General features: G+C 50.3%; 1 protein-coding gene across 1 annotated transcript in view; it reads right to left on the reverse strand.

The window, feature by feature from the left end:
- Nucleotides 1–11,188: 11,188 nt before the first annotated feature.
- The window catches only part of HRH2 (histamine receptor H2), a 30,075-nt gene continuing 28,467 nt past the window's right edge, over nt 11,189–12,796 (reverse strand). The window contains exon 2 of the mRNA XM_021698517.2: nt 11,189–11,381. Within this exon, the coding sequence (XP_021554192.2) occupies nt 11,189–11,381 (193 nt within the window). The remainder of the gene's footprint in view (nt 11,382–12,796) is intronic.

Genomic DNA, 12,796 nt, shown 5'->3' on the forward strand with positions numbered 1-12,796 from the left:
TATTTTTTTAAAGATTTTATTTATTTATTTGAGACAGAGAGAATGAGAGAGACAGAGAGCACATGAGAGGGGGGAGGGTCAGAGGGAGAAGCAGGCTCCCTGCCAAGCAGGGAGCCCCATGCGGGACTCGATCCTGGGACTCCAGGATCATGACCTGAGCCGAAGGCAGTCGCTTAACCAACTGAGCCACCCAGGCGCCCCAAATTGTAGGGCTTTTAAAGCAAATATTTATTAGGTATCGAGTAGGTGCTGGGCACTTTGTATATATTATCTCATTCAATCCTGATTTGATCCTTATACTCATGGTCACTCCCATTTCACGGATGAGGAAACCAAGGTACAAATGAATGAACACCAGGCTTTCTTAGGACTTGAACTGGAGCCAGAATTCAGATCTTAGGGTTCTGAGATCAAGACAGGAGTGAGGGTCCTTCTCAGTAAAGGTCTCAAAACCTTGAGACCCACAATGTGCCTATTTGCTTTCTCCTCTTATCTTGGGTTAAAATAGAACCTGGCTTTGTTAACAATGATATGGTGGGCCTGACCACAGTTTCAGAGAAGTGAGGACAGGAGCTTAATCTCCACCCCATGGCCGTTAAGAGTGAGTTTCTTGGGCTTGAAACAGACAGTAATGCCATTTTGTAACCTCACTTGCTATCCCTGGTGGGTCAAAATCGATACTTCTGGATTATCGAAATCAAAATTAGGAGAGTTAAAAAGATCATTTGTACTTTGTGGACATGGAGATATGAAATCCCTCTTAAGACCTCTTCTTTGCCTGGAAGGGTTACCATGGATACAAACTGGTGAATTGATTACTTGGAAGATAGCTCAAACCAGAACATTCTTAGTATTTCTTAGTGCCAGGTCCTCACAGACTGCAGCAAGGAGTCCATGAAACCACAATGGTTGGGTGGCTGTTGTCACCAGGTAGGAGAAGGACACCCACATTAGTGTGCCTTCCCATGAAGTTCAGTGGGTCATGCAGAAGGGTGATGGGTCTCCAGTTGCCCAGATCAATAGCTGACTGGCATCAAGGCCCAGGCCCACCCTACTGGTCCTAAAGCGTGACAAAGGACCACAGAGGCATAGAGTCTCGGGAATATAGGGCCGGAATTTTGCCCACCCTCTCCATCAGATTCTAGGGGGCCCCTGTGGGCTTGGCAGGTGGATCTGGGTTTCTGTAACAGAAACTGATCCCCTCTCAGAAATAGGGCATGTGGGAGAGGCTGCCTCTCCAAGAGAATGTCCCCAGGTACATAACTATCTTTATTTCCATTTTACACCTGGTGAAACCGACATAGAATATACCTTCCTCTTTTCTTGAGGGATTCCCAACATCAGAAATTGTGACCACTGAGAATACACCATATTAAAAATCATTTGTATGTAATCATGAGTTGAGCTGAGCTATGGTTGACAAGTTATACTTAGTAGACATCTAAAATGTTGTATTTTGTAGTTATTTAACAAGCATTTGTTCATTTTTTTAAAAAGATTTTTTGTTTATTTTTTAACAGAGAGAGAGACAGCGAGAGAGGGAACACAAGCAGGGAGAGTGCGAGAGGGAGAAGCAGGCTTCCTGCCGAGCAGGGAGCCCGATGTGGGACTTGATCCCAGGACCCTGGGATCATGACCTGAGCCGAAGGCAGACGCCTAACGACTGAGCCACTCAGGCGCCCGCATTTGTTCATTTTTTTTAAGTTTACATTTTCTTATATTTTGGAAGCTCTGACTTTTTTTCAGTTCCCAAATATCTCTGGAGGTCTCGGAAAAAGAGTGTTTTTACAGTGTCTAATGGTTATAGTAACCCTGCCAGCAGGGGGCACCCCTGCCCACTGCTGTGGTTAGAAAAACAAGATTTTTGTCGAAGCGTAATTTTCCAAAGATTAAAAACATAACGTGCAAATGTATAGTCAACACGTGACAGAGTTTAATTTAGCCCATTCGTGGGGGAACAAGCAAGATGATAGAGCTGGCTCAAGGAAGTATCTGAGAGGCAGCTGTACATCTGGAAAGGAAGAATCTTGAAATAAGACTGCTGAGACATAAACTGGTCAGTGTCCTACAGGACAATAAACTGTAATCTTCGGAGTTACCTTTTCTACTGAACAGAAATCATTTGCATTTCTATTGGGCCACAAGAAAATCATTTGCAACTTATCAGTCTTGTATAAATTAACATGTAACTGCAGAGTCTCGTCCCTGATCAATACTAAATAGTCAACAAAAGGACTTTCCGCTAGAGAATCATATAATACTGGTCGGGCCTGCTGGCTACACTCCCATATGACACTCAGAGGACATGCCATCATCTTTAGCCCTATTTCCAAGTCTTAGATAAATTTTGTTAAGAACAGATAAGGGTTTTTGGGGGGCAAGTCCTTGCCGGGGTCATGGCGGGCTGTAGACGTGTGGCTCCCAGGGCAGATAAATAGTTTGGCACCCCTCCAGGTCTATGCCTCTCAATTTCTGTTCAACACTTAGTCAGTAGAGCCGAGGGAAAACGGATTTTTCTGTAACAAAAACTAGATACAGGAAGAAAGTCAATGCATTCACGTCTATGGTCCCAGCGAGTCAGTTCTGAAAATACTCCAGCAAAACATTTCCTGTTTTTTGGTGGTTATTTTTCCTTCTTTAGCCTGCCTTTGGGAAGATCCAAATCAAATAACTAGTGGGAGGCATAGTAAAGAGTTTTAATTTTAGATAATCCTTTTTTTTAAATTGGTAAGCAGCAGGAACGACTGGGTTTTGGAATTTCAGCAGCTGTCGCTGTGGACGCCAAGCTTGCTCTGACAGCATGTGTATGCAGCCCAATGTCCAGAACAGGCAAATCCATAGAAACAGAAAGGAGACTGGTGGTTGTCAGGGGCTGGTGGAGTGACTGCCGATGGGTAGGAAGTTTCTTTCCGGGATGATGGAAATGTTCCCGAATCAGACAGTGGTGATGGTTGCACGACTTTGTGGGTATACTAAAAGTGCTGAATTGTGTACTTTAAAGGATGAATTATATGGTCTGTGCATTATACCTTAATAAAAAAAATACCCACAGAAGGATCAGCACAGCAAGGTATTTTTAAAAATCCCACAATGGGGAGCCATTTTCTTTGTTGGAATTGTAGGGGTCAATGCACAATTTGCCAGCTACAATAGAAGAATGGTTCTGGAAACCTGAGTTAACATATTTGTAGTTATCTTCATGATGTTTCAGGGCTCCTACTCTGGCTGGCTGGCTGGCTCAAGCCACAGCTCACCTTGGGCTGGGTCTATCTGTAGTGACATGTTTCAGGGGAGATGTAAGCACAGAGAACTGAGAAGATACCCCTCCTCCTCTTCTCATTTGTGATATGAGTCAAAACTGTTCCAGACTGTTTGAAACACCTGCTTAGACCCACCCAGTGTTTAGCATTTTATGCTGTGTGAGACATGATCTTCAAACTGGAAGACCCTATCATGTTGTGTGTGGCATTTGTGAGACAGCCATTTTCTGAGGATGTAACCATGAGGAAAATTCACCTGAAATAATCGTTGTCTCTGTGTATTCATCGGATGTCTTTATTGATCATATCCCTTAATCCTTAAACCTTAATCCTTAATCTTAAACCTCAACATGCAAGGTAGATTTTATTACCCCTGTGTAACCAAAATGACATACGGGGCCTCCCTATCCCTTGAGATCTGGACAAGGTTGTTTTGATACCCCCCCCCCCCCCACCGCCCAGGAAGTCTACAGCCTTCCCGGAGACTCTGGTGCCTTCCCAAAGGACTCAGATTCTCAAATTCTCCTCTGCTCCGGGCACCTGCTTCCTCTGGGACCCCTTCCATTATGTTCTTTGTGGACCCACATGTGAAACTCCACTCCCTTCCTAAATTCCCCCCAAAAGCCACTCACACAAAATATGCATGAGTGCAGTGAACTTTCCTGGAGATTTCTTTTGTAGGAAGAGAGATGGAGAATGGTTTGCATCACATCAATGTGTACAACCATAAAATGAACACTAGGCATTCCCCTTTCCTCAAAATGGCATTTGAGAACGTGCCTGATTAACATCACCCTGTCCCCATTTTAGTGGCTCTTGTTTTTTTCCTCTTTTCCCATAGCTTCTCTTCACCATCTGCCACCCCAGACTGTGCCTCAGGAACTCCAAATTTTTTCCCCACTGTTATGCAGATAAATGCATTTTCAGATTCAACTAGGTGCTCAACAGAACAAAGGGGACCGTTTTATCAACAAAGGGACCTTCTCTTGAAAAAGCAGTTAGGTTATAGATAGCATAAAGAAAAATGTCCCCAGTACCACCACTTCATGGATGAGAAAGTGAGGGTCAGAGAGGACTGTGTCTGTCACTCCCATTGCCTTGTTTGGCTCAGCCCCCCAGATCAGAGGCACACTGTTTCTCTGGGAGAAGAGTCTGGAGTAAAATCAGAATGAACTCTGTCCCTAAATCTCTATGAGACATTGGGTGCCCAGGACAGCCCTGACTTGGATCTTGCATCCTAGATTGAGCTCAGGGTATGTGAGGCTTCCCTCTCTCCTCCCTGTTGGGGCATGACATTTGGAAGTCAGTGCCAGGGCCCAGATTTGAGTCTTAGACATACTGTTGCAGGCCAGGGTAGAGAATGAACATAGGGTGTGTAAGAGACTGGAAGCAACTGTATTACTAGGGAGTAGGGAAGCTTAGAGAGCTCCCAGGAATTGCCAGGCACTAGGAGACCCATGTCTCCTCTATCTGAAAGGCCCTGGCTCTGCAGAGCTCTGGAGTTGGGCTGATTTCAGTTCCTATCTCGGCTCTGCCGCTGTGGTGGATTAGATGGTCATCTAGTAACACTCACCTCCACCTCTACCTCAATTCCATGGGAGGAGTAAATTTACTCGCTCTATCCACGACTTGGCCATGGGACTTGCTTTAGCTAATGTGTTTGTAGACAAGATGCTTGGGAACTTGAAATGCACTTGTGCTGCTGGGCTTGCTGTCTTGTGTGCCCCTGCCATTTCCATGACAAGAACATGCCTAGGTGGGCCTACTGGTCCCAAGAGAGGATGGGAGGCATGTGGAACAAAGCTAAACCACCGAGCAGAACACATCCTAGATTAGCCAGCCTACAGATTCATGAGCTAAGTAAATGTTTACTGTCATTTTCTGGGAGAATTTGGGCATGCTTATTATGAGCACTACTGTGGCCATTGTGAGTTAATACAGTCTCTCACCAGCTGTGTGACTTGGGAAGGCTGGCTTCCTCCATGGAGACCCACAGGAGGAAAGCAAGATTTGGTAGAGCTCATAGAAAGCCTGGGGTGAGCCCAAGGAAAGTTCTGGGAATTTCTTCCAGTTAAATGTCCTGTCCTGCACTCGCTGGAGGTAAGGTATCTCTAGGGGGAATATTCTAACTTCTAGGGGATGAAAGAAGCCACAGCGCATGATAGAAAAGACCCAGGTGGGTGGGGCTGTAGGGAGCCAGGCCCTCCACCTCCAAAGGTTGTTGGTGGGAGCTTGGATGATCTGTGCTTCTCTGAAGGGCTACTGGGCAACATGTATACTCCATTTCCAGAATTACACCTGTCAGTATGCTAAACACATTCATACACCACCACCACCACCACCACCAAAACCTACTTGCATATGTGCACAAGGAAATATTGTCAGACGATCAACATAGTATTGTTTAAACAGCTACAAGTTAGAAATGACTCAAATATTCCTGGCTAGGGGGACATCATGGCACACTCTCTGATGGTTAACAATAATGGAGGGGCCCTTTATGGGTTAATGTGGTTGAACCTTGAAGACACATTGCTGAATTCAGTTCGTAAAGTAGAGCATAACGTTTGTGTTGAGAAGCAAACAAAACGGAACTGAACACCACGCAGCCAACTGGATAGCAGTGGTTTCTCAAGGGGAAGTGCTAGGGAAAAGCACAGGAAGGGGTGGTCAAAGGGACTCTGGCTTTCTCTGTAGTGTTACAATTTTGAAGACAAGTGGGTCTGAATTGTAACCTCAGCTGTGTCACATAATTAGGTTTTTAACTCTGGGCACTTTGTGTTCCTCTTCAGGCCCCAGTTGGTGGGGATGTGAGCCTCTACCTGCCAGGGCTGACTGGTGGAAGAAATGAGCTGGTGTCTGTGGAGGGGCTGACATCATGTGTGGGCACAGGAAGGGTCTCATAAATGTCAGTTGAAAGCAAAGGATAGGGTCATCCATGAGGCACACAGCCCAGGCTGCTGGTCCTTCTGGGGCTCTATTTCCTTGGGCATCCTGCCGAGACTACTAGGCACACAGAACCCTGGCCAGGCCCCGGCAAGTGAGGGCTCTGGTCCAGCCGGGCCCGTGCTTGGGCTTGTGCAGTGGCATCTCAGGGCATGAGAGAAGCCATGTTGTGTTGTGTGACCCCGAGTGGGGAGGTTGGGGACATGACACCAACATCTGCAATGATCCCCAAAAATAACAAATCATGAATGCCTTAGGGCTGCTGGCTGGGTGTAGGGGAGCTTCTCCCAGTCACCCTCCAAGCTGTTAGTGACCACCGAAGGCTCCTGAATTATCACTGGAATGTTTGGAATTCTGAGAGATGTGTGTCCTTGGCTATCATTTCCTGCTTGGGTGGCCTGGGAAGAGCTCCCTCAAATGGACAGTGAAGATGATCAATTCGCCCTCCAAGCCCCAGATGGAGTTGGGTCAGCAAAGGTGAATTGCTGGCTACTTAGCTGAGATGAGACTCCAAATGGATTCCCTCAATCTGGGCTACTGAGCACTCCCTCCCATCCACCACACTCTGAGTTTCAGCACAGCCCCAGCACGCCCCAGGAATGCATCCCTTCAGACGGTCACGGCTGCCGTGGCCACGTCCTCCTACACTCCGCACCCCGCACCTTGGCCACCCCAGCACTGGCCCCCATGTCCCATTCTTTGCATGATTCCCTGGTAATTTTGGTACAGGCCAGTCTCTCTGGGGGGTGGGGAGGGTCCGTTCCTTTGGGTTCCCAGCATGGAGCCCACAGTCTGCAGTAGAGCCTGTAGTAGATCCTAATAAAATGCTACAGTCCACCCTTCCCAGCAGTGGGGCTGCTCCCTCAACTGGAGAACGAAAGATCGTTCCATAACAGACCTCCTCATTCCTGAATTTCCAAACTGGAGTCTGAATGATCTTTCCATAACACAGACCTCATCATTTTAGCCCCTCCTGATGAGGACCCTTCCAAGCCATCCCATTACCCATGCTCCCAATGCAGCTGCCTCGGGAGCCTGCTCTCGCTCTCTGAGGTAAGCCCTTCTAGACTCCCTGGTCTTCTTTCCCTCCCCCGCCCCTCCCCTGTTTGCCTGGTTAGCAATAATGGTTTTGCTTCTCTTCGGCTTCCTATTGGTGGAATCTACACCTGTTGGAATAGGATTCTGGAAGAATTCCCAGGCTTCCAGCCCTGGCTGGCTGCCTATATAGTGCCCCACTATTCATCACCCCCACTGCTATAGTTCACGGGACACTTCCCTGTCATTTCCTTCCATCCACATAGAACTGCTTAATACCAGCTATTGACTCCATCTGCTACTCTCATCTTTCCCAAGTCTCCCTTAACACAGCTTTGTCTTTTCTCCCCTGAAAAAACCCATATTAAAATCCACTTTGAGGGGCGCCTGGGTGGCTCAGTTGGTTGAGTGCCTGCCTTAGGCTCAGGTCATAATCCTGGAGTCCCGGGATCGAGTCCCACATCGGGCTCCCTGCTCAGCGGGGAGCCTGCCTCTCTCTCTGCCTTTCACCCCGCTCATGCTCTCTCTCTCTCTCTCCCTGAAATAAATAAATAAAATCTCAAAAAAAAATCCACTTTGAGCCAGTCAGTTCCCATAAGCTTTGACTGAGATGACTCACAATCTCTTCTCTGCCTCCTGTGGACATTCATCCAGGTGTGCCTTTTTGCATTCGCTGCAAGGCCCAAAGTTCAGGATTCCACAGCCTCCTCTGGCCTCCTCCCTTCCCTCCCAGGGGACACGGTCACTGCTGATCTCGACTCTGGTCAGCTCCCTCCTTCATCTTCCAAACCCTTTCCTTGGTGCCTTTGGTATTCCTTCCTGGCCCCACATCCATGAATTTCTTCTTGATCTGGTGGCCTCTTACTTGCTCTTCAACCACCTACCCTACCGCAGACTTCCTCGACTGACAAGTTTTCCATTTTGAAGATGTCTTTTTCTGTTCCTTAACACAGGCATCTCTGCGGCTGACAATCGTGGGCACATGGCCTTCTGCAAACCCTTACCGAGCGCCCGCCATGTACCTGGCTCACCGGGTAAGCAGGACAAAGGCCTGATCCTTCTGACCAGCCCGTCCTTCATCGCCAGTGTGGTGTTTCTATAGTCCCCTGAGAACTCCTTGACTTTTTAAGGCAACTGCCAAGTTGGCCTTTACCCCAGTATTTTACCATAACTCCTTTTCTAAATCAAGACACACCGTGTGATCAAGTTTGGGGAGTAGTCCTCACCAGGAAGTTAAAAAATAAAACCGCGAGGCAGCATCTGTTTCGATAGCTTTATTGGAACATGATGGTAACACAGAACATGGATTTGGGGGCCCATCACAGATGCTCCCCTCCTCTAGACAGCATGTGCCCCACTTCTGCAGCCAGCAGAGGCTCCAGGGAGCCTCCAAAAGGGTGGGGGCAGCTCAGACACAGACCCAAAGAGGCCCCTGCCATGGCGGGTGGTGTGTGGGCACGCTGGGTTGGAGCCCTGAACAGCTGAGACTGTGGTGAGCCAGACTGGGTCTTATGCCTCCAACTGCTTGGCCATGACTTAGAGACCCACCTGCCTCAGACTCCCGGGAAAACCGCTTAGGAGGGGACTCTGGGGCTTCCAGAAGGAATCCAGCCAAGAGACTGAGCACCTCTGAGGGTCACTGGCGGCAAACCATGCCTTCAGGTGTTTTGGCAGATAAACTGCTTAAAGCCCTTACTAGGTGCCAAGCACCCTTCTAGGGACTAGACATACAAAGGTCAGCAGAAATAGGCAGGGCCCATGACCTCCTGAGTGGGGGAGACAGACAAGGGTGAGGGAGTCACACGGATGACTGTAAATTACAAACACGCAGTGGCTTCTGAGGACAGTTGTGGTGTGTGTGTGTGGGAGGTCTGACCTAATGGGGTGGGTCAAGGAAGACTTCCTCAAGAAGTGGTATTTCAGCTGAGCTCTCATGGCCAGATGGGTGGGAAGAGCATTCCATGTCATGAAACAGCTTTGTGCGTGGCCCTGTGGCGGCTAGGAGCAGGAGGATAAACAAATAGAAAGGAGAAGCCAGGCGGGTTGGGGTGAAGAGGCAGAGGGGAACGTGGCAGGAGGAGGCTGGAGGGCCCTGTCAGGCCTGAGCTCGCAGGGCCGGTGGGCCAGGAGAAAGAGGGTCGCCTGCGTGCGCCATGTGAGCACGTCCGAGTTTCGCACAGCCCGCTGTGGCTGCTGGGTGGGGGGGCTGGTCGGAGGTCAGTGGGGAACATGGGGAGCTGTCAGGCAGCCGTCTCATTTGTCCTGACCAAGGAAGGCAGTGGGGTCGAGTGCAGACAGAATCAAGCAGATGGTGGGTACCTGTGCAGCTGGGGACCGGGACAACCGACCACGAGGAGCTAAGGCTGACCTCGGGCTGTGAAGCCAGTGGCATACTTCTGTCTGAGACGGGGGACCTGGCAGAGGAACAGATGCAGGGAAATGGTCAGGAGTGTGGCTGCAGACGTGCTAAAAGTGAGGTGCCTTCGAAACACCCAGGTAGAGGGGCCGGGTGGAAAACTCCCAAAGGAAGCCCGGGCTCCAGGCACAAACCTGGGAGTAATCTCCTCACAGGTAAGTCTCCTGGTGACTTCGGTTACGAGGGTGCAGACGAGGCCACAGAGGCAGAGAAATTGCAGTGAGAAGAGAAGGCTCATGCGACAGGCACACCTGACAGCCGGGGAGAGGACAGTGAGCTGCCAGAGGGCCGAGAAGGCCTGGGTGCGCACGGAGGGGGACGCCACCGGCAGCTCTTGGAACCAAGGGAGGAGCGGGCTCAGGGAGGGGCCGGGGTTAGCAGGGAGAGTCCATGCACACCCTTGTTTCTCGGGGTGTCACCACCCCCACCTCCTTGGGTCTCTTCAACAACCCTGTAAATAGCAAAGGGGATCTTACCCCCTTGGATGGAGGCGTCAAGAGCTGCTCAGAGAGATCACTACGATGCACCCAAGGTCACACATCCAGCAGAGGACGCTGTGGGGTCGACTCCCTCCCCCCAGGCCCCCGCCCCCCAATGCCATCTCTCGCTGACTCTGGCACACTGCCCGCCCCCCCCACCACCTGCCCCGCCGTTGGCTCTGCTCTGCACCACTTCTTGTTGATGAACAGCACCAGAGAGGGGCAGGACTGCGGCACGAAAGCACCCCTCAGGCTCCGGAGCGGAGCCCCGCTAAGAGAAGGCTAGGCTGAGTCAAGCAAACACCTTGACCTCTCTCCTGAGCAGCAGTGCAATGTCAAGTCAAGAATGTGGGCTTGAGGCCTGGCTCTTTGCCCACGCTCCCGTTCCTTCCTTCCCTCGACAACTATTTTTCGAGCGCTTCCTAGGAGCCAGGCTCGCGTGCTAGCTGAGAGCCCTGGGGCGGGCCCCGGTCTTCCTGGAGCCTCAGTTTCTACCTCTGTGAAGCAGGTTGGTGATTCTTACCACGTGTTATAAGGATTACGCGAGCTCAAGCAGAGGAAGTACCTGGCACACGGCAGGTGCCAGGAAAGGCTAATTTTCTTCCTGTCTTTTCCTTCCCTTCCCTCACCTTTCCTTCCCTTCATCCTACAGAACCTGTGAGAGAGTGAGAGGCTAACTCTTTATGGCAACACCCTCTGCTGTGCTCAGAGGGCCTGCGCATTCCTGTGTGTACAACTCCACGCACACATCTGTGCACACATCTGCCATGCCCAGCCATCTCTGCTCACGACTCAGGGCCAGCACCAACGTGAGCTTTGACCCCGTGGGATTCAGCGGACCCAGGCCCAGGAGAGTTCTGAACATCTGCTGGGGATGCTGAGCATAGAACAGGCTGCCGCACTAGACCCGAGGACCCCAGTACCCTGCTGTGTGCTCCGGGAGTCCCTAGACTCAGGCTAGGGTGGCTCTGGGGGCTTCTGGGACCTCCTTTGGGCTCCAGGAGTCAAATCTTGGTGACCAGAAGCAGTGTCTTCTGTGTCCTGGGCCGGGTCTAGACAGCCTCGGAGGGCAGAGTCCTCACCGCTTCCTGGGGTGGTGTCCTCAGTGGCTCCTCAGACAGTGGCTCGCCTGGTTGCTCCTCTGAGGGGCCTCTCATGTGTCTCTGGAGGAACCTAAGCCCCCACAGACTCTTGCAGCAGCTTAGAAGGTTGCTGGAGTACACAGTGCAGGATAGCGCTGGCTTCCTGGGGAGACACAAGCAGAGGTCAGGGCTGAGGTGACCACGGAGCAAGGCCAGAGGGCCTAGGGCCCACCTCTGGCCTTTGCTTCTTCTATGCCAGCCTGGGGAAGGGTGGGTGGGGGGCCTTTCCTTGGCCAGCAGGGCAGCCCACATGCAGCAGGGACTTCTTCCCTCAACCCATGGAGGAGAGCATTCAGGAGAGCTTTCAGATCTCAGGCCTGCTTCCAGCATGCCGTGCACCCCTCAACTCCTCTGAACCCCAAGTGGAGGAAAAAACAGCCACCTTTCCAATTCTTGGAAGGATTAAGTGTTATAAAATAGGTACAAAAGTATCCCACGCCTTGCTTGGCTCGCAATAGGAGCCCAATTAATATTTGCTGTTTCTCACTCTTAGTGAAATGATTCCAGAACATCGGCGGTATGCCTTGCATGGGTTGGAGGGAGGCTGGGAGAAGACACACAGATTTATTCAGCCTTGCATTAGAATCAGTTGTGAGCGCATCTGTCTCCATCAGAATGTGTGCTCCCCGAAGGCGCTAGCCCCTGGAAATTATCGCTGGTATATAGTAGTTCCTCAGCTAAGGTCTGTTGGGTCGATCTGATCAAAGAATAGATCACTGAAGACTGAGTTAGCCAAAAGCTTGGTAGGAAAGTTTTTAACAAAGTATTTGGCATATATTTTTAGCAAGAAGAGGATTTCCCTCCCTTCTGGGCATACAGAGTTCCTTTGCGCTGTTGCCTGCTAAGGTGCGGATGGCAGACCTGTTCTTCTCTGGAGCTACTTTCAGTGAGTAAGAATTCCTTTATCACGCTTATTTCAAGTCAGAGGGAAAGGCTCAGGGTGGCGCTCCTGTGTTTGCAGCACGCACCACCTGCAGATCTCCCTTTAGAACAAAGAACAGGAGGCAGGCTCAGAGCTTTAATCAGGCAATTGGGTCTGGTCAGACTTTGATGACATTGTTTTGTGTCATTGTATCTGTGCTCATGGGTTCTGTTTTCCACCAGTGATACTGTGTTTCCATTTATGGGGACAATATAAAGTTTCCTCATGTATTTCAGTGAAAACAGCGAGTTGGTGTAGAGCTTCAAGTGCATATAATGCAGGTGGGAGAAGACTACGGGCTGGACTGGATGGGGAAGGCAATGTGCAAGCGGCCCTGGTTTGCGGAGTGCCGTTCCAAGTCCCCGACCCATCCCAGCTTCCCCTTAGCCCAAACACAGAAGAAGCTGAGTACTGCATGGTGGCCCTAGAGACTCTGTCTGGGGTCTCTGCAGCCCCAGGGCAGGACAAAATCTGGCTTCAGCTATGTCTAAAGCCACGAACGCTACCTACTTTCTGGCTTCCCTGCCTAGGCTGGAGTGGTAGCTTTCCTCGTCAGTTTCAAGCTGGGAGCCACCCGCTGCTTGGCCCTGAGACCC

The sequence above is a fragment of the Neomonachus schauinslandi genome, chromosome 7 (genome assembly GCF_002201575.2).
Source record: "Neomonachus schauinslandi chromosome 7, ASM220157v2, whole genome shotgun sequence".
Lineage (NCBI taxonomy): Eukaryota > Metazoa > Chordata > Mammalia > Carnivora > Phocidae > Neomonachus > Neomonachus schauinslandi.